Below are 24453 nucleotides of genomic sequence, written 5' to 3'. Positions count from 1 at the left end.
AATTCACAACTCTGAAATATAGAATGATAGGAATTTGTGAAGTGTAGACAGAGCAGTGAATTATTTCTCTGTGTATTCGTATAACAGTACTTTTTATACCCAGTTTTATTATGAACTGCTTGTTTCATGTTTGGTCGCTAGGATGCTACTCTAATATGCTGCATTCTAATACACTGCATGTGCATAGTCCTGTGGCAGAACTGCTCTTGTTGGTAGTTTTGGAGCTCCACTTGGCATCAAGGAATTCATAAATTGCTGAGGCAGGTGGGATCAGGATTTCTTTGTAGTAGAGATATTGAGGAAAATACTTATTGAGTTTGGATAGAGAGGACAGAGTAGTATCTTTGAAGTCGAAGTAGGCATCTAAAATTATGCTCAAGAATTGCATCTGTGGTGTAACATGAAACGGTGCCTTAGGCTTTGCAAAGGTAACAAAATAATTGCTTGACTGTTTTTTCTCTTTCTCTTTCTTTTTCCTTTCTTGTTTCCCACCTCTAAGTGAGAATTTTAGGTGCTGGGCCATATGCCAGCTAATGTCAGTCTTTTGGCTGAAGCTGTTTCAACTGTGTGACATACCTGAAGCATTCAAAGAGTGGAATCATAATGTAAGAGTGAAAAATATATTAGAAATACTTAGAACGGAGTTCAAAAACTGCTTGTGAAACCAGAGGATCAATCTAGGGAGTTCTTTCTATTTTAAAGGTAGTATTTTAGTGTTATGATGAAGAATTATAAGTTATTTTTGCATGTTTCTTTTTTTCCCAGTGGACCATCTGATAGAGCCGGCAAACTTGCACAACTTGTTGAAAAAAATCTTGAAAACTACTACAAAACTGATGAGAGAAGCCAAATAAAGGTAGAAAGTGAACTAAAAGATGTGTTGTGTGTGTGGGTTTTTTTTTTTTTTTAAGTCTGAGGAAAAAAAAATCTTTGGAACATGTTTTGACAATACGTTCTACAAAACCAGATTTTATTTATTAATAAAGGCAACTAGTTGCCATTTAGTTGTTTTTGTGTATGAAAGCAACATAGAGGTAGTAACTGATACAGTAAATCCGTATGTAAACAAATGTAATTTGTATGATCAAACTAGTTGTACTTGAAAAATTTGCCATATGGTAATGTAGGGAATGATACAAACCTGAAGAAAGGTAGAAAACTTTTGTTTTAACATCACTTTCCATAGGGCTGTTTGTAGAAGGGACTTCACTGCAGAATTGAAACGTCTCCCATTAAGGGATTTATTGTCCACAAAGATACATCTTTTCACATAAATAATGTTTTTGATCTGTCACTACAGATCAGGGCAGCTGCCTAAATGCAGAAGTATGGGGTAAACCCCCTGACTGTGACATTCCATTCTGCTACAGAAATAAATGTAGCTGATGCTGCTGCCACTCTGCTAAACCCCAAAGCGAAACTTTCAGTTCAGTGTTCAGGGATGATTTTTTTTTTTTTTCCTGTATTGCAGCACAGTGTAGATAATCTACTCTGAATGCAACAATACACTTATTTGTGAAAAGATAGCGGGAGGCCTTTTTGTTGTGTGTGGTTTGTTGTGTGTGGGTTTTTTTGTGTTGTGTTTTTTTTTTTTCTTTTTTTTGCTCTTTAGGTGAGGTTACTGAATGCATTGCAGTGGGCTAAGAGCATTATGTTAAAATTAGTATTTAAACCCACTTTGTTCAAGTTATCATTTAAATGTTTGTTTCTATTTACGTTGATAAGCACTTGGACCATACTTTAGAGTTTTTCAGTTTCCAAAAATGTCTGCAGTGCCGTAACTTACTATAAATAGATTTAGCATGCTAACTTTGTACTGAATATCTTAACTTTACGTTTATTTTATGGCTTTCTAGGCTAAAACCCACTCCCAGCTAATAATAATTGATCGTGGCTTTGACCCAGTATCAACTGTACTTCATGAACTCACCTTCCAGGCAATGGCATATGATCTGCTACCAATTGAAAATGATACTTACAAGCAAGTACTTCTTCAAAAAATCTAAACTCTTTATTCTTGATTATAAAAATCTATGGAGTTGTTTAGCTGAATTGCACCATAGCAATATTAGCTGCTTGTATTACATGAGAGTTCCTTCACTTATTAGTCTTTCCTCTTGGATTTGTAACTTCATCTTTTTGTTAACTTCCTTATTTAGCTGAGATTAGGTAGGATCTAATTAGCATTTTTTTGAAGGTTTGAGTAACGAATTGCATTTTTTTTAAAAAAACAAAGGACTTTGTACTAGACTTGAAGCAAAACCTTGGTAGTACATGTTCAGATTCTTTACCTTTTCTTTCAGAGTCTCAGCCTTTTTGGCCTAACAAGGCAAACAAGACCAGTAACCAAATACTGACAAAAAGCTTAGTGGTTTGTTTTTTGTTTTTTTTTTTTTTTCAGGAATGCTCAGTTTTAGAGCTCCAGTCATGTAATTTGTGTAGATGTTAAAATTTACGTTTCTATCTGAAATGCACACTTAAGTAAGCCATATTCAGTTTTTGAACATTATAGTATTGCTATTTGGCATAGTGATACGTTGTTTTGTGTGAGGTATATATTTTGCTGTTGGATTGTTCTGACACCAATGATTGTGGTAAGACTTTGCTTTCTGATGACCCACAACAGCAAATGAGACCTGGTTGCCTCCTCGTTTAGTTAAGCAAACAGGAATGCATATCTTCTCTGTCAGAAACACTGAGTGAATATTTTCATAGAAGGTGTAGAATTCTGTGAATCTGAAATTTGCTGGATATGAAAATGTAGCAGAGTGTTTTCTAGGTGGTCATGATCTGACTGTCACAATTAATCTTAGAATTTTTTATATTTTTCTGCTTTCTGGCCATATATACTGTGTGAGTTTCTGTAAATGTGGTATGATTATCTTGCTTTATAAGTTTATTTCTGTTTGTAGAAAAGTAATAGCTTGTCTGTAGTACTGTGAAGCATGTTTCTTGTATATGTGAAGTAGCTTGTCTTAGTCTATTTTGTGGGCAAATGGGACTTCATTTTCTCTGAGTAGCAAAATGTCTTATAGCAGATACAGAAAGCTGCACTTTGCAATCTCAAGGTGTATTACTTTGTGCAGAACTTGCATTTGAAGCTACAGGGAAGTTGACATTGGAAGCTGAAGAGTGAAGTGCATGTAAATGTATGATAGAAATTCTGGTTACTGTTGGTTTAAAAGCATGTCCAGAAGCTACTGCCCAAAGCATCATTCTAAAATTAATCTGCTTCTTCTGTGTTCAAAGATGTGATCTGTAAAATCCTTAGTAAATTATATTGTATTGGGCAATAGCTTGGCTTATAAGGGAAAACCTGTTTATGTTACTGCAGTTACCATGTACGTTGATTAAACCACAACAATTAATACTTTAATGAGTTATGAGAATGAGGGGGGTAAAAACAAACCACAAACAAAACTGTCTGAATTTTCTCTTGGAAGATACAAACCAGAAGGACCTTCTGGGAAGGAACGGGAGGCAATTCTGGAAGAAGATGATGAGCTCTGGGTGAAGATTCGGCACAAGCATATTGCAGACGTGATAGAGTATGTGAATAAATAAGAAACGAGTCACAAATGCAAGTTATAAAAGTTTCTGAGAGGGAATGTGTTTGAACTGTTAAGAAAGTAGGAATACAGGCAGTAATGAAGCTGGTTTGCAGTATAGACTGTCTTGTTAAATAGTTGATGCCAGGAAGAAAACATACAAAAACCATTTCAAAAATACAGTGTGTACAAAGGTATGCAATTTTACTTAGATTACAGTTCTTGAGGAAAATGGAAATAAAATCTTCAAATTCAAATCTTTTAAATGTCAAGGATTATTTTGCATGCAGTACTAGCAAGTTATTGCCTCAAATGACATTATGCAGATATCATAAGCAGAATGTTTAATTTTGGTTTTCTTTGTCAAAAAAACTACCTTCTGTGAAGGAGACCTGTATTTGAAGCTTTTACTTTCATTCAGAAGTTCTTGTTGCACAGTTCTTTTAAGATTTTTAGGTAAAGATCTTAGGAAAAGCTGTAAGAACTGTGGTGCTGCTGCATTTGATTACTTTCCTTCGCTTTTTTTCAGGGAAATACCAAAACTTTTGAAAGAAGTTGCATCAAAAAAAAAGGCAACAGAGGGAAAGGTAAGTTGTTTAATATATTGTTGTTTTTCCTGGTAATGTAATTATTTTCAGCTGGTCATATCTATAATTCATGGGATTATTACAGAAATTGAGGCTTATCTCAATGGCAATTTTTTTTGGGGAAAAAAAAAGGCAAGGCTGCAACAGGAAAGAAAATGAGTATGTCAGATATCAGGGGTGAAAAAATTTTCAACTTGTATCATTTCTTTACAGTTGTCCATATCTGCTCTGTCCCAGTTAATGAAAAAGATGCCGCGCTATCGTAAAGAGCTTAGTAGGGTAAGGGGTCTTTTGTAACTACAGCTTCACAATAAATAATTTTGTACATTATAATTTTCTGCACTATAAGTCTGGTTTTACTCTGTAATTTTCCTGTTAAGTGTGCTGTAACCTTTCTCCAAATTAATCAGCTACTGTAAAAATTTGGGAAGAAAACTTGTTTCCAGGTGATTCATTTTCGTATGTTAAAAAAAAAAAAAAAGCCCAACACTTAAATGTTTTGTGTGCTTTGAAGGTTGAAGATAGCACAACAGCTTCATGTTTTTAAAGGTATTATGGGGGTCAGTCTTGAAGGGTAAAACACAGAAAATGCATGATTGGACTGAAGGGTAGTTGAAGGATTGACTCTTGTAACCAGTAAAAGTGTTTGCTTGATGTATTAAAAAAAAAAAAAGCAAGTTATGGCAGCTTCTGTGTTTTTTTTTTTTTTTGTCTTCTAGCAAGTTGTCTATCTTAACTTAGCAGAAGATTGCATGAGCAAGTTCAAATCTAACATAGAAAGGCTCTGTAAAACTGAACAGGTATGCTTTAAAAACCCACTAACTAAACAACTTAGTGCAAATGCGACTATTTTGTTCGCGGGAGTAGATGTTTGTTTTTTAACTGACAAAAGTGATGTGTCTCTTGCCTTTTTTGTGATCACTTGACACAGTAGTATTAGAGCTAAGTGAGAGACACAAGACTTCTGCTTTGCCAATAAAGGGAGGTGCTTGTAGAATTTTGGTTTTCGTCTGTGAATCTGGCTGATTTGTATAAGGAATGTATTTGTGTTTTCTTTGTTCAGAACTCCTAGGAAGTTGCCTTACTATGTTCTGCAGAAGGAAGCGCTTCTGAAATGTCTGGGAAAAGCACCTGCTAGGATGAGGCATTACATTATACTACTAATCTCAAGATGAAAACTATCAATTTGTATTTATAGGGATTCAAGATATCAAATAGTTCTAAATGTTTGTGTGTTATGTAGTGTTGTTATAATGCAGTAACTATTTAAATAATTATATCAAAGTCTTTTCATACTGAGTTTAAATTGGTGCAGCTTGATTGTTTCCTGAAACCTACAGTTTCATAAAAACGTATTTCAAAACACACACAACAATGCTTCTGTTAATGGTTACTCACTAAACCTGCCTTTTTAATTGTCTTTAATTTAGGATTTGGCTCTTGGAACTGATGCAGAAGGTCAAAAAGTGAAAGACTCCATGAGAGTACTTCTTCCAGTTCTGCTCAACAAAAGTCATGAGAGCTATGACAAAATTAGAGCTATTCTCCTGTATATCTTTAGCACAAATGGTATGATAAGCTGCCTTTTTTTCCCTTAGTGCTATGGACTTCAACTGAAGGTTTGGGATAGTCCAGTATTTTTAGTTAACTTAAGCATCTGTATTGGAGTTGATGGCCAAGTTTGAAGGAAGTAGTCTGTTCTCTGTGGCTTCTCTCCTCTCAAATTAAGAGCAAAGGTGCTATTGATAAGGAGTTAAGAGATTCAATACAAGTGCAGATCCATACAGTGTTTGAGCATCATTCCTGTGCTTGGGTGTGTGCAACAGTTTAAATTTTCTCCTTTTCACATAGTATTTAAGCTGTTAAAGGGGGAGCTCCATGTCCATTGCAACTTGAAAATGAAGACAATGGGGAAGAATTTGTAGTAGAGGAAGAAATTGATAGGATGCGGGTCTGAAGAATCTATTAACCATATTGAGTTTTGGTCCCAAAAATGGACCATTAAACAAAATATTAAATAAAATATAGCATTATGTTAAACTTAGAGTAGGCTGGCCAAACAACAAAAAAAAAAGGAAATCCTGGACTAAATAACAGCCCCGAATGTGTGAGACAAAATTGGTCTTACTCAAAGTCACATGGTAATAAAGTTGTGTGTTTTCCTTATATCAAAGGAACTACCCAGGAGAACTTGGACAAGCTGATCCAGAATGTGCAAATAGAAAGTGATAGTGATATGATAAGAAATTGGAAGTACCTTGATGTTCCTGTTATCTCTTCAGTAAGAATGTGTTTATTTATTTTGTAATTTTCTGCCACCCAAGCACTTGTGTACAGCTCTTTTAGCAACTCTTAGCAGTATTATCTAGATCTTTTTTGGAAGCAGGCAATTGCTATGAATTCTTGTTTTTATGATGTGTCTAAGTGCTAAATCCTTTAAACAATTAACGAATATCTTTCAAATTAAGACACCTGTAATATTCCCTGTAAAATCATCAGATGGTGACTTGAGCTAGTTGGTTTTGGAAAGTGCCAACTTACTCAGTTCCTTGTCTCTGAAATTAGTATTTCTAGTGTATCTGGAATTCTACAGGTATTAATTGTTGTTCTTTGTGGTTGTTATTATTTCTTTACAATTTTCTACTGATCCCTCCCACCTGCTATTAACTGGGTATATGTTTCAAAAATCCAAATACACTGTATAATACAACCGTCTTTTGAAAATCTTTTCAGTTTGCTGTTCAGCAGCATAAACACCCGAGAAGGGACCGTTCTTCAGAAGAAACTTTTCAACTTTCTAGGTGGACACCTGTTATTAAAGATGTTATGGAGGTAAATTTGACCAACTAGTTAATTCGTGAGTGCAGTGCAGAAATTTACTCAAGGGAGCAGTTGTATATATTGAAATTCCACAGTATCTTGAGTTACTGTTGTTAAATGGATCTGCTGAGCGAAGTGATTACTTTTAGCTTGTCTGTAATATAGAACATTAGACTGCTGTGTGTTAGCAAACCTCCTTATCGGAGGTTATTTTAAAGGTGAAGCAAGTGAAGCAAAAAGTCTTTTTAAACAGCTTGTCCTGTGATTGGCAGTGTTCAGTGTAATTTAAGCATCTGGCTTTATTTTTTCTCTAGTGGATCTTTAAACTGCGATTCAGATCTGAACTGTAGATTAGTGGAGGCTGGAAAATGTTCCTTGCCAGAAGTGTAGTTGCTTTGTTCTTACACCTCATCCTAAGCGTCAGTTAGTGACTGATGTCAGATGGAACAGTGGATTCACTGGACCTTTAGTCTTACCTGGTTCTGTCATTCGTAAATTGTTGGTGACTTTCACACATTCGTGTCTTCAGGGAACCCTAACTGTTCTCATATACTGCTATAGAGAAATGAAATATGTTAGGGTAGTTACAGATGAGAAGCTACTAGTGAAATACGAACACTTTAAATCCATACTATGTTTATAAAGAAAGTATATGTATTCCCAATTCCTTGTGATATACAAAAGCCTTGTAGTAACTTCTAGTGTTATGTGGCTTAGCATTTTGTTACATAGGAGTGTTGTTCACAAGATGGTGTTTATGATGATCTAAGAAATTGTATGTGCCGCCATTAAATTCCAGTTAGACATCCTTACTGGAAGTCAAAACTTGATGGGTTTTAGGTCTACATGCATGTTTAAAGTGGGTCTTTGTTTTGCCCTCCAGGATGCTATAGAAAACAAACTAGATTCAAAAGAGTGGCCTTATAGTTCCCAGTGTCCTCCTACCTGGAATGGATCAGGAGCAGTAAGGTAAATGGTTTAATTTCTTGAAACGTAATTATCCTTTGTGTGTGAGCTGTGTGTGCAACAGGGTTTTTCCTTTGTATTTATTTTCCCTGTTGTGATAACTGAATAGTTTGAGTAGTGTGCTAACTTGTTTTTGTTAAAATTCTTTTAATGATGAATTTGTCTAAATTCTTTTACTGAAATCATAATCAAACCATGAACTGCGTGACAGAAATTGTTACTGCTTAAGGGTATAATTTTTACCAAAATTAATCAGTAAAGGTGTGTAAATGTCATCTTATGAAATCTTTCACAGTGCACGCCAGAAGCCCAGAGCTAGTTATAAAGAGGTGCGGAAGAGTAGTGCGAGACTGATTATATTTGTGATTGGAGGAATTACATATTCTGAGATGCGCAGTGCTTATGAAGTTTTTCAAGCCTACAAGTCCTGTGAAGTTGTTATTGGTAAGCTCGTTTTGGGAAAAGGGTGGTATGTAGGGTTTACTACATGTGTTTCTGGAAAATGTAAGGATTTTTTGTCTTACATTCCCTAAGTTGGTTCAGTAAACTAGTATTATAGCCAATATATCTTTTAAAACTATGCACTTAAAAGTATCTTTTCAGTTTATCTAGGTTGCTTGATATTTAGGTTTTTTTTCAACAAGATGTTAAGGTCAATAAATACAGTTATGCTCTACAGAAGAATCACCATGAATTACATCAGAGAAATACATTATTCAAGTAGCCTGAAGGAGAGCAAAAAGGATTTAAACAGACCTGGAATTTCCTTGCTTACAATTTCATCACAAACTTCTGTATCTGCCAGTGCTTTACCTTCAGCTACGCTTATCACTCTCATTGCTTCTGGAAGTAGTGGGGAAGCTGGCAGACTAGTGTGAAATTACTTGCTTTGGGAGGAAGGGAGCTATTATTTTCTTAAACAAAATCAAAACCCAAACAAGAACAACTGAACAAAACCCCAAACAAAACAACCCCAAAAAAACTTCTTCAGTGTAGCTCAGTTGACCCTGCAACATCATCTTGTTGTGATTTCTTCAGAGACTTTACACAAACTACACCATGATTTACACCTTTTGCCCTGGGAACTGGAATAATCTTCCTAATCTCTTTAAGATGTAGCAGTAAATGCATAAATTACCAGCTGGTTCAGTAATCTCTCGGTTAATACTTCAGAGGCAGCAAATGTTTGTTCCATCAGCTGCTGTGCTTTAAAAGATCATTTCCTGTCATGCTGTTTAAATTTAGGTGCTAAAACATTAGCATGTATGATATACCAAACCAGGCCTCCTGGATGTAGAACCTAACCAGACACTTGTATCTATCTGCAGTGGCAGCTGGTGTTTGGGTGCCAGGTCATCTAAAACATCCTAAATTGCTTTCGATGCCTATGTCTGGTGATTGTATTTAGTCTTGAGTTTCAAAAAGGATTAAATCTGTCTGCCATGATTTTAAATAAGTACTATTCCCTAAAGCAATTACAACCTTGATGCTGAGGTCTAGAGTCTGTTACCTCCAAAACAGTGGGTCACGTCGTAGGTGTGTTTGTGGTGGTTTTTTGCTTTATTTTTTGTTTGCTGGGTTAGTTGGTGGTGGTTGAGGTAGGCTTAATGCTGGTCCTAGTTTTGAGTTGCAGGACAACAGGAATGTAGCTTAACAAGACTGTTTCTTCATGTAAAACTTGTTTACAAAACTCTGGTTTGTTCAGGTCACTCTTTCACTGTAGCACGTGGCACTGACTGCAGCACTGTCTTCCCTTGTGTTTAGATATGATTCTTGTAGTTTTGCTTGTAATCCTGATTTCTGAGGGAAGATAACTGCCAAATTTCCATGTTGTGTAAAGCAAGGTGAGAATCTTCTTGTATTGCTGACTCAGAACTTGAGGAATGTTAGCCCATTCAAATTAGCCTTACTAAAACTTAAGGTTCAAGACAGCCCTAATCTTAAACAGTTAAGAGTTCCCTTCATAAGGGTAGCGTGACTGTTCACGGCAGAAGTTATAATTGCTCTCTATGAGAAGAGAGGTAGTTGTGCGCTACTGAAGAATAATAAGGATTTTCTTTGCTGCTCCAGAGTTGGAACTTGTTGCAAATTTTTTCAAGGAAATGTTACTCAGTAAAAGCCAATTTTCTGTAACTGATCTTTCTGTGGAAAAGTACTGTTTGTGATAATCTTTGAGATGGTTTCTTGATTCTAGGATAAAGCCTGTCATTAACTCCCCCTTGCACAGAATGGGCAGCTTTCTTGCAGGCTGGGACAGTTGGGTAGAGTGAGAACAGCCCAGGTTCCAGCCTGTGTTTGAAACCGGGCAGAGCAGGGACTTGGAACTTGTATCCAAAGTAAGGGTCATAATCTGGATGGCTCAGCGGGTGGAAGAGGGACACTGCCTACCTAACGGTGACACTTCTATGATGGCACTTCTCATGATAACACATGAAAACAACTTGAACTGTTGTACTTTTTGGTTTTCTAGGTACAGTAAAAAACACCGGCATGTGACTTTTTTATTTTTATTTTTTTTAAGAGAGAATCTGTAAAAGTCAGGATTTCAGGCTGATAACAGTTAATACTTGTGTTCTTTTGTCAGGTTCTACTCATATTTTGACACCTAAAAGACTACTGGATGAAATAAAGAGCCTTAGTAAACCAAAGGATTTGGTCTGCGTTAAGGATGAATAGATATGGTGATGTTTGTGATGCATTAGAAGACAATTAGTATGTACATATCCTTATGGAATTGACTTTTTGAAATACTGTGCTAGGACAGTACATGGTTCTGACTAGTGGAATGTCACTTTATAATTCAAATTCGCTGCTTTGTTTGGGGAGTAGAAGGCAGAGAGAAGAAAAAAATCAACACGAGTGTTTCTTAGGTTGTATTTAGTATAGATGGTGTTACACTGCTTTTTCAGAAGGCCATGTTCATTCCTAACAAATTATGCTAAGAGTTATCATGATTAAACTGGAATTGTTTTTGAGAGCTGTGAGACTTTTCTGTAATAGTTTATTTCTAAAAATGACTGAATTAAAAAGGGCCTAGGTTCTTAGGTAGAAGCTTCAGAAGAAAATTTTGTAAATATAAGTTTATGGTACAAATACTTCACACAAGTGCAATGTCTCAAACTGTAATATTTTCTGTAAAATAACTCACTGAAAATTCTTAAAATATATGTAATTGTGAAAAATCAAGCTTTTTAGATGGTGGTGGGTAAGGTAGACAGTTAATCACGGAAGTACTAAGCAGTTATAATTTCAATAAAAAACTTTGGAGAAATGCTGTCAACTGTGCACTGAAGTACACTTTATATTTAAGTATATACAGGGATTATTACTAAAGGTTTAAAAATTAATTTCTTACAAACTTCCTTATGATTGTGTCTACATAGTCTATCTGTTTTATAGTTGAATTGCCTGCGAGATAGAAGGTCCAAAATTTTGACCATAAATTCTCTTTTTGTGGGAGTGGCAGCAGGGAAAATGAGAGGAAAAGAAGGGAAGCAGTTGAATCTTTCAAATGGCTTGGTAATTAAAAAAAACCCAACAAACAAACAACAAAAACCAAAAAACAAAAGCCAAACCAAATACCAAAGCCTGAGGCATTCAAGAGAATTAACTGTTTTCTTCTACTTTGTTGCATACTAAGAAATATATAAATTTGTGTTGAAGGAGATCAAATAAATTATTAATTGTATTCTGTAATACTGGTAATATTTATATTTGTGTTATTAAGTTTACACTTAAATAATTTTCTAAACTTTTAAAGGGATGTTGTGTTGATGCGCATTGAAATGTTAGTTTGTATGTAGAATCTGAGATAAATGTCATAATGAAAAAGAATAAGATTGCTCGTTACTTTTCATTTACATTTTTCCCAACTGTATGCATTTTTCGTTTTGCAGAAAGGTGGTTTTGTTTCTTTTCCCTTAATTTTGGCCTCAGGTTAACTAGTAGGTTAAGAGAATATCTTTGCTAGGTGAGTTAATTCAAAGTTAATCAGAAGGTAGAAAAAGGTCAAATTTCCCCCTACATTGGGGAGGAATGCAGTGTGAAGACATCATATAACAATTCTAAAATGTTGTAGGACCCAAGGGATGATGAGGCTGAGTGGATGTAGCTTTCAAATGCCACCTATGTGAATTAGGCATCTAACATATACTGACTTTATTTTCTATGGGAATACAGGAACATCACCTTTTTAATTTGACTGGTTCATCAAATGTCATGCGTTTCAAAACTTAAAATAAATTTTTAGTAGAAATATCTATGATGCTTTTCTGAATAAAAGTTTCTAGCTATAAATATCACAAAACAACATCACGTTTGAAACTGGATGATTAAAGCTGTTTTCTTCTGACTTTAGCCAGATCTTCTGAAACTGCTTGTACCATTCGCTCTGTAGCTTGCTTCAAACTGTTTGCTGTCTGTATGGCATGATCCAGAGTAGCACTTAGACTCTGTTGGGAATGATAAAATATAGCCTTATTAATACTGGAGGCAAATGTTTACAATAGGTATAGAGCAGAAGGTGATGTTTAATTGAAGTTCTATGTAGCATGTTCACTCTGCATACATATTGAGAAGTAAAAATTCTGAGGCATGTGATAGACTGCTTCGGGATTCACGTTGGAACCATCTGTTATTGATGTCTCTCTTTGATTGTGTACTCCTTTAAACTAAGGGAGATCTACACCTTTCTAAAATAGCAGCCCCGGTGTGGTGCATGTTTGTTGTATTGAGGTTTTCTTTTGCTTTTGGTGGTGGTTTGTATGGTTAGGGTGACATTATTTGTTTCAGTGTATGAAACATAATTCCAGAGGTTGGATCCAGTGCTCCTTTTCTGTCCCTTTCACCATTTATACAGGGACTAAGTTGCATAAAGTCTGTAACATACTCATATGAAGTAATACACTAATATATAAGCTAACATACTTGGGTTTTTTAACTCCTTCCTGTCTTATCCTCAAATGGACTAGACATGTTTAGATTGTAATAGTCTTGTAGATAGTTCTGTGGTTTTTAATTTTCACTCTAAAGTCTTACATTTGCATTGAAATCATTGGTATTCCTGTTTCTGATGTTGATTGCAGATTTGCTTTGGGCAGACTTCTTGCTGGGTAAGTGCTGAGGCGAAAGGATAATTTGATCACATGTGCTTGAATAGCAGGTTTTGGCAGCCTCAAAGTTTTGCCTAAAGATTAGATACATAGAATAAAACACAAACAATCTTAGTAAGTACAAGAATTTCTAAACTATGAATTAAACATATACCTTGATAGCATACTTAGTTGCAAGTTAATTTTGCAGTGAGTAGAATTTTTCATTTAATTGTAAAACATGGTCCATCATAACTTGTCACATCCGTATTGCAGTAAGACAGAAAACATTCCCTGATGAAAAGTAAGAAAATCTGTCATAATAACATCATGATTTTGGTGCTGTTACTTTCTCTCACAGAGTGGTCTATGCCATTGATTCTCAAGTGCAGCTGCTGTACTTCCAGGCAATTACTGCTATTGACTAACGCTGTCAAAAATGATAGTAGCAAAACTCTGAGTTTCACTGTAGTCTGTGCCATGGTTAAGAATGCATTTAACTTTTAAGACTCCCAGTGTAATTTAATATTAACAGTTAAAAGTAGGACTGTTAGAAATATTTGGTAGAAAAGATAAATGTACCTTAAAGAATACAGACCTGGTTTTGCATTTGCGAATGGGAACATTATCTTAAAAGCAAGATTAACTACTTTTTAATTTTTTTATTAAATGTGTCAGCTAAAGAAGTCAGATGTTGACTTTTCATTAAATTATAGAGACTGAAGAACTACTCCAAGAATTACTTGCACTTGCTTTTAGGGTAAATTGTTTTAATTTCATTATTGAGTAAAATGCTAATATGCAGCATGCACTGCATAAGATAAAACTGTCCTCCTGCTAATGGTACCGGTGAGTTTTCATGCTGAATCTTCAACAATGGCATTTTCTGTTGTGCTACATGTAGTTATTGCTATAGCTTACCTTTCAGAAAATCTGTTTACAAGTTCACGTGACTGTTTATTTTTTTGAGCCTTTTGAGGGGAGGTTCTCTTCTGTGAGTAAGCTGGAGTCATTGAGGCCATGTTTAAAACAAAAGCCAAAAGTAATTTTCTATGTATTTAACATTTTTCTCTATTTAGCATAGATATAAAAAAATCAAGCAACTATCACCGCATAATAAAACTCACATATGTTTAAGATTTTTTGCAGATTAGGACAGATTAACTTTTCGGGGTTTTTTGAATTTAGTTCTCTCACAAATGGTATTCAGACTCATATTGCATTTCATACAGAAAAAGACTGCAGAGGGAAAGTGTAGAATAATCAGACTCTCATAATCCTAATTACATGAATACAACTTTCACTTATAGTTTTACAGTATTTATATAGAGGAGTAGCTAATTTATACTTCCCACTGTTGAGAATTTGTATTTTTTCTGCGTGTAATCTCATCTTACAGTATAGAGAGAGGAGTCTGAGATAAATGAGTTTAAAAGCTTGATGTTCAACATTTTTAAAAGGTTTTTTAAAAATGAGGCTTTCCTTGGCTCTGCATGTTGAACTATTTGAGTGTAGAGCTGGAATTTTCTTTAGTATGTGTTTATACCATGTTAGGTAACAGCTACCACTGAAATAGTTGGCACAGTAATATCCAACTTTTATATTCTTCCATATGGCACTGGAAAAAAATATTCCTGTCATCAATAAAATATGGAAGGGACTCCTCTTATAAAGAATATAAGGCTAGAGCTGTTGCGTGTGGGGATTAAACTTGGTGAGGTATGTAAAACTTGGATTTGCTGATCTTGCTCTACAAGATCTATACATGTCCACACTTTAGCTAGTGCTACTGAATGCTTGTACTAAACTAAATTTGGCGTGATATGTGTGCAGTATAGTTTTCTGCTCCTTGAACTCTAGCCTGTGATTGGTAATTATTTCAGTAACACATCATACTTACGAGTTGAAGCAGAACTTTTATTTCCACATAGGGCACAAGACTGAACAGATTCTTTGTAATTCCCGAATTTAAATTGATCTCTGCTTCTTCTAGGGCATCTGCATCTCAGTCCTGAAAACAAAGACATGTTGTTTAGAAAAACAAAGAACAAGAAGAATATTTTGTGTGGACTTTATTTTTGCAACATTATACCTTTTCTTTCACCACAGAATCTTGTATTGAATGTTTTGTAACTTTCAGTCTCATGGTTCACAAGTTCCTCACTTTGTGAATTGTCATAAGAATCACAGGTTGAGATGTCTTCTGAATCACTGCCTGAAATCCCCAAAATACATTAAAAATGTCTGAAATATTAGAAATTTTGGCCTACGTACCTAGGTAATTATTTGGCTTTCAGCACTGTAGTTTCGGAGCCCTTCACTGCCATGAACATTACTGCAATTTGAAGAAGTACTTTTTTTCCTTGTGTTTAACAGGCGGGGACTGAACTTTGAAGACTGGCTTTTCAGCCCTGATTGTAAGCCTCAAATGTATAACTTTTTTTGGTGGTGGTTGTTTCCAGTCTCAGAACTGCTTTAAAAAAAATAAAAATTAAGCTATCTATCTCCATGTCTTTAGGTTCTTGTTTTAAAGGTTAAAATTCCTTCGAGTTGAAGTGTTACAAAAACAATGCAGCCTAAGAGGAATACGTGACAAGAGATCTTGGGAGGATCTAGCACAGCACTGCTTTAGCAATTGCAAAACGCTGGTACTAACAATAGCGGCCCTAGTGTATTATATAAACGTGAGAGGATATCACAGAGAAGCCAAGGACAAAAAGTAGACCAAGGGTAAGAATAACCTATGTATTCAGACTGAAAACTGAATCTAGGACAGTTCATGCTATTCTTGTTTAGTCGTTGGGTGCTACCAGCTTCAAAGTATTCTGCAGTGGAAAGATAAAATCAGGATGCCTGGAGAGAAAAAAAATGCTGACAGATTCTTGGTGAACCTCCAAGAGCTGGAGTCTTGGATGACTTAACTAGCTGACTGTAGCCTGTGTGGGCTCTAGCGTGGATTTGGTGAAATTATATTATTAGGAGCTGGACTAGGGAAGGAGAATATTTCCAGTCTGTGTCAATCCTGAATGGATCAAAGATTTAGGAAGGCTTTCTTCCCCTTTTTTTTTTTTGTTTTTGTTATGCAGAATAAGAAAGTTAAAACCAAAACCAAAAAGTGGAAGTACTGATATAAAATGTTTCAGTCACAAAGTATGGAATCTGCTTCTAGGACATGAAATAAATGCACGTAAGGAGGAAGAGCAAAATCAAAGCATTCTGTGCACACCACTGTTATGCTTTTGAAAATGTTAGCAATAGTAGTACTTGGAAACTTATCTAAAAAAGTGAATTAGAATTACAGAGTAATTCAGGTTGAACAGGACTTCTGGAGATCATCTGGCCCAATCCCCTCTCAAAGCAGGACCAATTTAGATGAAGTTGCTTAGGCCCCTGTCCAGTTGAGTTCTGAGTATCTCTAAGGATGGAGATGCCACAGCCTCTCTAGGGAAAACCGTTTCAGTGTTTGACTACAGCCAGAATTAAAACTTGCTCATATCTAACTGGAAATTCTGTTGCAGGTTTTATGTTGCCTCTTGGTCTGTCACTCAGACTTACAAAGTTAATTCAACTTGGTATCTCTTTGGTCTCCTTTTTATTCTTAGTGTCTTGTGCTAAGCATCTGTTACAACTCCCAGTTTTTTTGCTGCTGGGATGTAACAGGAATGTATTTCTTAACAGGATTCAACAGTAGGTATAAGCACAGTTCTGACCTTGTATTGCCATCACTACTTACTCAGGTTGGTATCTGATAAATCAGTTGGTTTTCTCTGAATGAACACTGAACACGTTCCAGTCTTCCTTTCCTCGATATTTGTATTTCTTTGAGCATGAAAACAGAATGGTATCTTAATACCTTTATGGTGATCCTTATTAACATATTATATTAATGTTTGACCATGTCTTAGTTGAGAAGAAATCAGTTTTACTCATAGAAAATACCTGTATCAATTATCTGAAAAGGTGGTAAGTAGAGGCTTAAATTAAAAATTAGCCACTTGCAAAATAATGGCCCTTTAACTAAAGGCCACATTCTAACAAAAGTACACTAACGTACCAGACCTGTTGAACATGCTTAAAAGTAGAGGTCTTGATAATCACATCTTCGAATGGCAGAGTAGTATGAAATCCTATGTATTTATGTGTTCACAGATGTTGCATCAAAATTATTGATCAATATTATTCTACACTGCATGTACTATAAGATCTGGCTTTGCACAGAGATTTAATTTGCCAAAATGTCAAACTCCAAAATAATCCATGTGGAATTATTTTACCACTCTGTCATTTCTGTAAGTGAAACTTCACAGATTGACCCTTACACTTGAAATATATGCAGGTGCATCGATATGCTCTCCTTCCAGGCCTACCAGATCAGTTCACAACAACGGTAACTTCAAATATTTCTTTATTGCTGAACACTTTGCAGTCATCCCAACTCAAGATGTTGACACGCATCACTGAATAGAGGACAAAGATGCCTCTTCTTTTAATATGCTTTTAAAATAACTCTGTGCCATTTAAGCAGCATAAACCTTACAGCGATCCACTTGAGATGGGCTGCTTTGTAATGTGAATCTAATAATCTGTAATAAGATTGGAGTTTTCCAGAGGTCTGGTATATCACACCTCATGTGACTAACAGGTGATAAAGTTGAAAGGAGATCATCCTCTCATTTTATATGTACTAAAGACATTATTCAGTGTTTCATGCAGAGCCCAGTATAGTGATCTATCAGTGTACATGCATTAGCTGTAGAAAACCACATCTATGACTAGCCCAAATACGTAATACACTTACCCATTCATACTTTCTTCATCAGCGTTAAATTTTTGACTTAATGCACCCTGACAATGGGATGCAAGACCTTCAGCAGCATATTTTTCCTCAGGTGAAAGCAATCTCTGCACCCAGAAGGCAAAAAAAAGTATGTATGATTGTTTATATTACTGTGAGCATATTGAATCGGATAATGTGAACAATGGCATCAGTTGCACATCACTTCTATGTTACTTTCAGTTGCCATCAGCTCTACAGTTTGATTTCTCTATTTAAAATTTTAACTGTAGAGCAGACTGGACAAAATACGAGCACTTTTTTGTCTATGAAGTTGGAATTCAAGACAGGTTTTCATGTTGCTTCGAGAAGGATTAGCATATATGAATTTCTCTCAGTGCCTTAAAATGAAATATTTTTGTAGACAAGCAATTGCTTGTAGGTTTTTGCTTGCTGAACAAATAATAAAGGCAGGCTAGTAAAGACAGTTGAGTCTTGAGAGAAGCAAACTTTCTAACAAATTTCAAAAATGTTTGAGAATCTTTCCCTAAATTTCTCCTTTGGAAAGCCATTCAGCAAGGTTATGATATGCTACCTTATCTCAAAAGCTGAGCCATCATGCTGTCCAAAAACTGAAGAGAAAATTGTTGTGTAATCTCAAAGCTGAATAAGACAATCTAAGTTTAAAAGAAAAATGTTAGTGTGGAAACAGATCTCATACCATTATGTTGGAAGAATGCTTGTTTGCTAGCAGACCTTTTCCCGGGGGCTCTGTTTCTCTTCTGGAAATCGATTCAGCTCTCTTTTGTAACCTGATTTGGTCAAGGGGAAACCATTTATTTTTCTAATTTCATTGAGATGATTAACACAGGGGAGCAGAGATGGTATCTAGAATTGTTTCACGAAGTTTTGGTGGCTAATTATGTAAATAGCTGCATCCCTCTCTTTTTCTTGTTTATTTAAAATACCACACAAATATTGGCTAATAACTTTTTGCTGGCACAGTACTTTTGACTAGTAGTTCACATCCTGAATTTATGTGGTTGCAATGAATTTTATAGAGGGGTATGATTTAACTCTTCGTGAAACTGATGGTAGCGTTTTGGCTTCAGGGAATACTGAGAGGTCCACAAGACCAGGAAAGGTAAGAATGCCAGGCTGGAAGGAATTCTTGGGTATGTAGTCATAGAATTCTGTAAAAGTTTATTCTCAAAATACTTCCCTTTTTTTCAGAGATGCCAGACATCCTGATTTTCTGTATTCAGCAAGTAGTTTTAGGTAAATTTTTACAAAAACTTCAATAGCTGTTTGAAAGTTTACACTTACGTGTGAAGACAAAGATTGCACTTGTCCCCTTCTAAAGCAACTTGATTTGTCTGTGGGATTAGATCAGTTGTCTGACTCTTCTCTTTCTCGTTGTTCTCATGAAGAAATGAAGTTTCGGTAGCTCTTCTTTCGGGAGGATCAGCAATGCTTGAAACTACCGAGCTCTGTACAAGGTAACGACAGCATAGACACAGGTAGTATGTAGTCACTGCACTGCAAGTACATGACTTCTACCAGCCAGCATTTTCTGAGTGTCTCGAACTTGGGATTCAGAGAAAAATGTTTTCTAAAATGTTGACTATGAAAACATTTGGTGATACTTATCTGTAGATTTGTAGAAGGCTATATGATGGTTTTTTTGGTGCATTTATGATCTGGGACAAAATTTTACCATACTTAGCGGTAAACGAAATTTTCTATAGCACAATAATGTTTGTTCTTCTAGTAAATCTGCATTTTAAGAATCTTGGGCCCACCAAGTAATGTTTCTTCCAACTAAGTGGCAGTGATTAATTCTCAAAAACAAAGACAGCTTTGTCAAAGTTAAAGTAGTTGCTCATATATTCTTATTCTGAAATAGAAGCTTTCGAAGCTGGGATTAAGAATATTAAGTGTAGCTATGTTTTTATACTTAAGTTTCTGTTATAATTAATGAAATATTATGAAGTTTTATAATTTTATGGAAAAAACACCTAAAAGTGTCATGCTCTTATTAGAGGAGAACATACAATAGTAAACCACACTGAGGTTCTTGAGGCTTGCATCAGTAAAAGAGGATAATGTAATCTTCAAATAATAAAACTCACTGAGTTACCTCACAAAGAGAATATGATAAATGGGCAGATTCATCAGAAGTAAGCGAAGACGACCAGCTGCATTTCCTGTCATCAGTTTGTTCTTGGATGTCTTCAAGCAGCATGCCAAGTCTAAATATTTCCCCTTCCACCTTTCTAAACTCAATTGTAACACACAGTTAGTGAAATGTGTATAAAGATACTTTATTTCTTAGTATAATAACTATATTGGGCATTGCAGTACACTTCCTATATGAAAAAAAATAATTTGAGTTCAGAGAGTCCCTTTTAAGAACTTGAATTAATCAATTAGCTATCCTAATTATAACTAGGCTATGTCAAGCCTAAGATAAATTTTGGCCAAATCACTTCTGGTTTACCACATATCACATTAAGATAATGTTTTCACTTCAGAAAAATTCTAATGGATAAATGAAGTAATGGTTATAAGACACTAAAAATATTTAAGATATACTGATGTACTACTTAGCACTTCTAACCTTTCAGGATCAAACTCTCCAACGTTGATAGACTTGTCCTTGTAGTTCTGCAGCTGTAAGTTACGGTGCTCTTCTCTAGCTGTTAAGTAATTCCTTTCCAAGGCAGCGAGGTATCTTTTCAGTTGATTTAATGCCTTCACCAATGAGAAATAATTCAATAGCAAATGTCATTATGATTTAGTAAGCCATAGTGATAGCTACTTCTGCTATTTGCAGTGGTGCTGGCAATGATTTTTCTACTGCTCTGAACTGAGCAGGACTGCATCTCGTATGTCCACCCAGCGCCGTGCTGGCATGCACGTAAAATATTAAACCATGACTTCTGAACTGATACCTCACATGTCAAAATTCATAACTTATATGGCAACTTAAGGTCTTTCACTAATAGTTTTGAGTTGTAATACTTAAAACAGATTTAGGAATTCAGTTATCTACTGAAAACCTTCATTTTTGCCTCTTAATCTCATGATTTCAGTCTGTGATTGAAAAAGAGTATTTTTAAATGTCTGTTTGAGGAAAACATGCAGTATCTTGCCAGAAAATTGTGACTCTACAGCCACAGTACATTTCCGTTAACTCAAATTATGTAAATTAATTTACCAGATAGTTGTCTTGTACAAGGAATGTCTCTTGGGTCATATGCTTAGAGAAGTCTTCCACCTTGAAGACAAAATATTAGACTTTTATTTGGGATTTTAAAAACAAATATGCCAAATTAATATAGAATTTGAGCATCAGTGCAAAGTATATATTGAAACAGAGCTGTTTACTTTCTTTATCAGTTTATCTGTTTGATCCTGTAGTGCTTGAGACATCTTTTCTCCTAGTGTTAGTTCTGGCAGTAAATGAGAAGGATATAGACAGTGTGTTTCTAGTGTACCAGCTGCTGGTAATGCTGATGCTGCTGTTCCACACTGTAAGCCTACACGAAACAAGATAAGAACAATCAGTTGGAATGTCTGCCCAAAAGTGCTACCAAATTACATATAGTAGTCATTTGCATGGTCACAGTAACTTTATTTACTTGCTTCAGACAAACCATGTGTAGATTGTATAGGGATAGGAGCATGTAATGTAAAGACTTCAGAGGATTTCCCAGTGCGTCCAGAGTAAATGGCAATGCTGGCATTCGGAGAGTCTGACTGAGGAGGTATCTGTTAAAATGAAACTTTGGTTATAGACACAATGTGTAGAACACTTGTGGACATAAAAAAATAGAAATAAGGCAAAATACATAGGACAAGTTATAATAAATATCATTAATTTAATAATGATACCATATAATTTTCCATGTTTATAGTTTGGTATAGATATAGTGTCTCATTGTATAAATACTTAAATACTTCAACTGTATGTTGTGAAAATCTAAACAAGATTTGTATCAACGGGAAGTGCAATATGAAGGTGACAAAATAGTTTTGGGGAATATTTTGAGAGATTTACCTTAGGATTCAATCTCAGATGGTCATTACGATTCTGGGTGTTATCGTGCTGTGTCAGCGTCTTGTTTGCAGCCAGGAAATAAGAGGGAAAACTATTAAAACTTGTTACATCTTGAACGACTTACTAAGATATAAATCTAGGAATGGACTCGAGCATCTGGATAGCTCTGTGAGTGAACTCCATGGCAGGGCATGAAATTGAGAAATCATTATCTAATTACTAACAAACTTTGAAAGAAACTACAATAGGAGAAATATTGTTGTCAAATCCTTTAAAAAGAATTGACTTGTCAGTAAATACCAGTTTAAATGGTTGGAGAGTGTTAAGATGTGGAAAAAAAAAAGGCAAAGATGTCTTTAACATAAACACAGGCACAGTATAAAAATATGTTTTTAAGAAAAACTTTCAATTTGAAGTGTGGTGAATTTGAACACTAACATAATTCCAGAAATACAACAATTTATAGTGAATTTCTTGATTGACTTGATAGGATGGTTTATCATTGCAAATAATACTCCAGAGCATCATTAAATACTTGATAATGAAAGTTCCATATAAATTGAGTCCCACAAAATTTTGTGAAAGCAGTCGTTGACTAAAGAGATACTTGCTGATACCTATAGATGGCCTGAATGAACTCGATGTTGTATTTCACTGTACACAGAATATGCTCTTATGGGAAACCACTTAACCAAGTCTTAAGAATTTCTTAAAGCATCTTAATTACCTCTAGCTGTTGTACCAGTTCTGGAATGCTCATTTCTTCTTGATTCTCTACTTCGGCAGAATTGAAGTAGTTCTTATTTTCTAGAATGTTGTTCACAACTAGCGATTTATTTAGGAAAAGAGGGGAGGATTTTGCTCTTTCGGTTGTAGGAACTGCATTAATATTGTCACTGCTTTTTTGTACTTTAACTTCAGAGAGGTCAGGAAGGCAATAGTGAGTTTGACCTTGGCAATATTCGAGCTCGTGAGATGAAACTGTTTTCTTAAACAGGTCCCTGTCTTCTTTCATGTGTGGAAAGATGTGTGTATCTTCATCCTCGTTAATCAATTGTGAATTTTCTTGTCTGCCCCCACACTTATCAGTAGAAGAAATAGGTTTCTTTGAAACCCATCCGTTTTCATTTAGCCAATTTTTATTTTTATCACCAGTGTTTGCTTCCTCGTGCTTTTCTAAGTGATGCTTTTCAAAGCTGGTTGCCCATTGTTCATGTGCTAAAGGGCCTTTTACATGTTCCGAAGGCTCAGGTTTGTGCATGGTGTCATTGATACTTTCAGTAAAGGATGTCTCAGGTATTGTCTCGCATTCAATTAACTGGCAGGTGCTTATTAACTCTCCTGTAGAAAAATGACGCAAAAGGACACTGGACATTTTTGAGTTACCTGAATGTTCCTTGGTATCTGGTTTACTGAAACCCGCAACAGGTAATTCCTTCATAAAAGAAGCTTCAATCCCAGGCTTTTCAACCGAATCTCCCGTTGTTCCTGTGGCACCTCTGTGGTGCTTGGAGAATTCTTCAGGCTGTAGATGAGTTTCATAATTTGCTGTTGCTTTTATGTTTTTGTTATCTTCAGAACAGGATAAGTTTAAAAGACCAGAAATATATTTTGTACAAGTACAGTCATTCAAATTACCTGAATTATTATTGTATTTACAGGATATTCCTAGATTTCCATCATAAGGTAAGTCATCTTGTTCCTCATCAGTTGCATCTGTAACGCAGCCTAACTCATCTGATAATGAACTGTTCGTTTGGGTTTTCATCCAGTATGACTGTTTGCACTTTTTCACAATCTCCATCTCCAGTTTACATAGAACATGCCTGTTACGGCTTCTCTGATTTTTGGATAGAGCTTTTATTCTTGCACGGATCAAAGTCTGTAAGGTATTTAAGTATAAAATAGTTATTACTCATACATTAGAGAATAAGATCTATTAATACTTATGTCTTGTACCTATTACAAGTTTTTTAGAACCATTCTCCTGCCATGGATGTTTTCACATTTTACACTAGTGTTAAGTCTGGATTAACTGCTCGAGGAGATAAAAAGAGACAAATGACAAAAGCATCAGGAAGAGGCAAACCTGTCCTTGCTGGTTAATCCTGCTCTAGGATTGTAGACAGAAACTCTTGGTAATAGAGGCAATAGTGCGCTAGAATTCAACCGCAGTTAAAAAAAAGTAATAAAATATGGTTTCTCACACTTTACCTTACCACCGTCAACTCCTTCTTCAGCCTCTGCACCAGGGAAACATCACCAAACTTTTCTCAATTTATTTCTTGCCCTATTTCTTTGGTTAAAACGTAATGACCGAGCATGATCTCGAGGTAATGTAGAGTTTTCTCAGCTTCACACAATACATCGTTTCACTTCGGCTGCAGTCGCTATGATCGGAAATAGGCGAACTTGCAGCCCCCGCTGCCAATCAGCGCGGTTCTGCTTGCGCCTCGCTGCGGGACCCGGAGCAGCCGCTGCTGCTTCATTGGAGCTCCCGGGGGCGGGGCTGGCCCGCTGCGGTGCCGCTCGCGGCTGCACTCAGGTGCGCGGCGGCGCCGGGGGGGCCGGTTCCCCGCGGGGCCGGGTGTCCGGTTCCCCGCGG

At 35.8% G+C, this 24453-nt stretch overlaps 2 protein-coding genes across 5 annotated transcripts in view; one reads left to right on the top strand and one right to left on the bottom strand.

Annotated features, from left to right (window-relative positions):
* The window catches only part of STXBP3 (syntaxin binding protein 3), a 24630-nt gene extending 13017 nt beyond the window's left edge, over positions 1-11613 (top strand). Inside the window, exons 8-19 of the mRNA XM_065656055.1 lie at positions 766-856; positions 1857-1981; positions 3444-3548; positions 4078-4135; positions 4349-4414; positions 4855-4935; positions 5566-5704; positions 6310-6416; positions 6869-6967; positions 7839-7924; positions 8217-8365; positions 10506-11613. Coding sequence (XP_065512127.1) covers positions 766-856; positions 1857-1981; positions 3444-3548; positions 4078-4135; positions 4349-4414; positions 4855-4935; positions 5566-5704; positions 6310-6416; positions 6869-6967; positions 7839-7924; positions 8217-8365; positions 10506-10597 — 1198 coding nt within the window. The 3' untranslated portion in view covers positions 10598-11613. The remainder of the gene's footprint in view (positions 1-765; positions 857-1856; positions 1982-3443; positions 3549-4077; positions 4136-4348; positions 4415-4854; positions 4936-5565; positions 5705-6309; positions 6417-6868; positions 6968-7838; positions 7925-8216; positions 8366-10505) is intronic.
* AKNAD1 (AKNA domain containing 1) lies at positions 10486-24453 on the bottom strand. 4 transcript variants are annotated; one of them, XM_065656051.1, is made up of 17 exons: positions 24063-24453; positions 22576-23730; positions 21849-21908; positions 21430-21559; positions 21176-21327; positions 21006-21065; positions 20406-20539; positions 19926-20061; positions 19112-19275; positions 18507-18597; positions 17810-17913; positions 16745-16830; positions 15104-15226; positions 14912-15022; positions 13933-14014; positions 12959-13106; positions 10486-12372 (listed from the first exon to the last, which is right to left on the bottom strand). In XM_065656051.1, exons 2-17 carry the CDS (start codon positions 23650-23652, stop codon positions 12253-12255), a joined length of 2778 nt encoding a protein of 925 aa, XP_065512123.1. In that variant the 5' UTR covers positions 23653-23730; positions 24063-24453; the 3' UTR covers positions 10486-12252. The 4 variants fall into 4 exon arrangements, with proteins under 4 accessions (XP_065512123.1, XP_065512124.1, XP_065512125.1 ...); XM_065656053.1 differs by having other exon boundaries at positions 12289-12372; positions 12959-13039; XM_065656052.1 differs by lacking the exon at positions 15104-15226.

This window comes from Caloenas nicobarica, chromosome Z (genome assembly GCF_036013445.1).
Source record: "Caloenas nicobarica isolate bCalNic1 chromosome Z, bCalNic1.hap1, whole genome shotgun sequence".
Taxonomy (NCBI): domain Eukaryota; kingdom Metazoa; phylum Chordata; class Aves; order Columbiformes; family Columbidae; genus Caloenas; species Caloenas nicobarica.
This window is presented reverse-complemented; position numbering and strand designations above follow the sequence as displayed.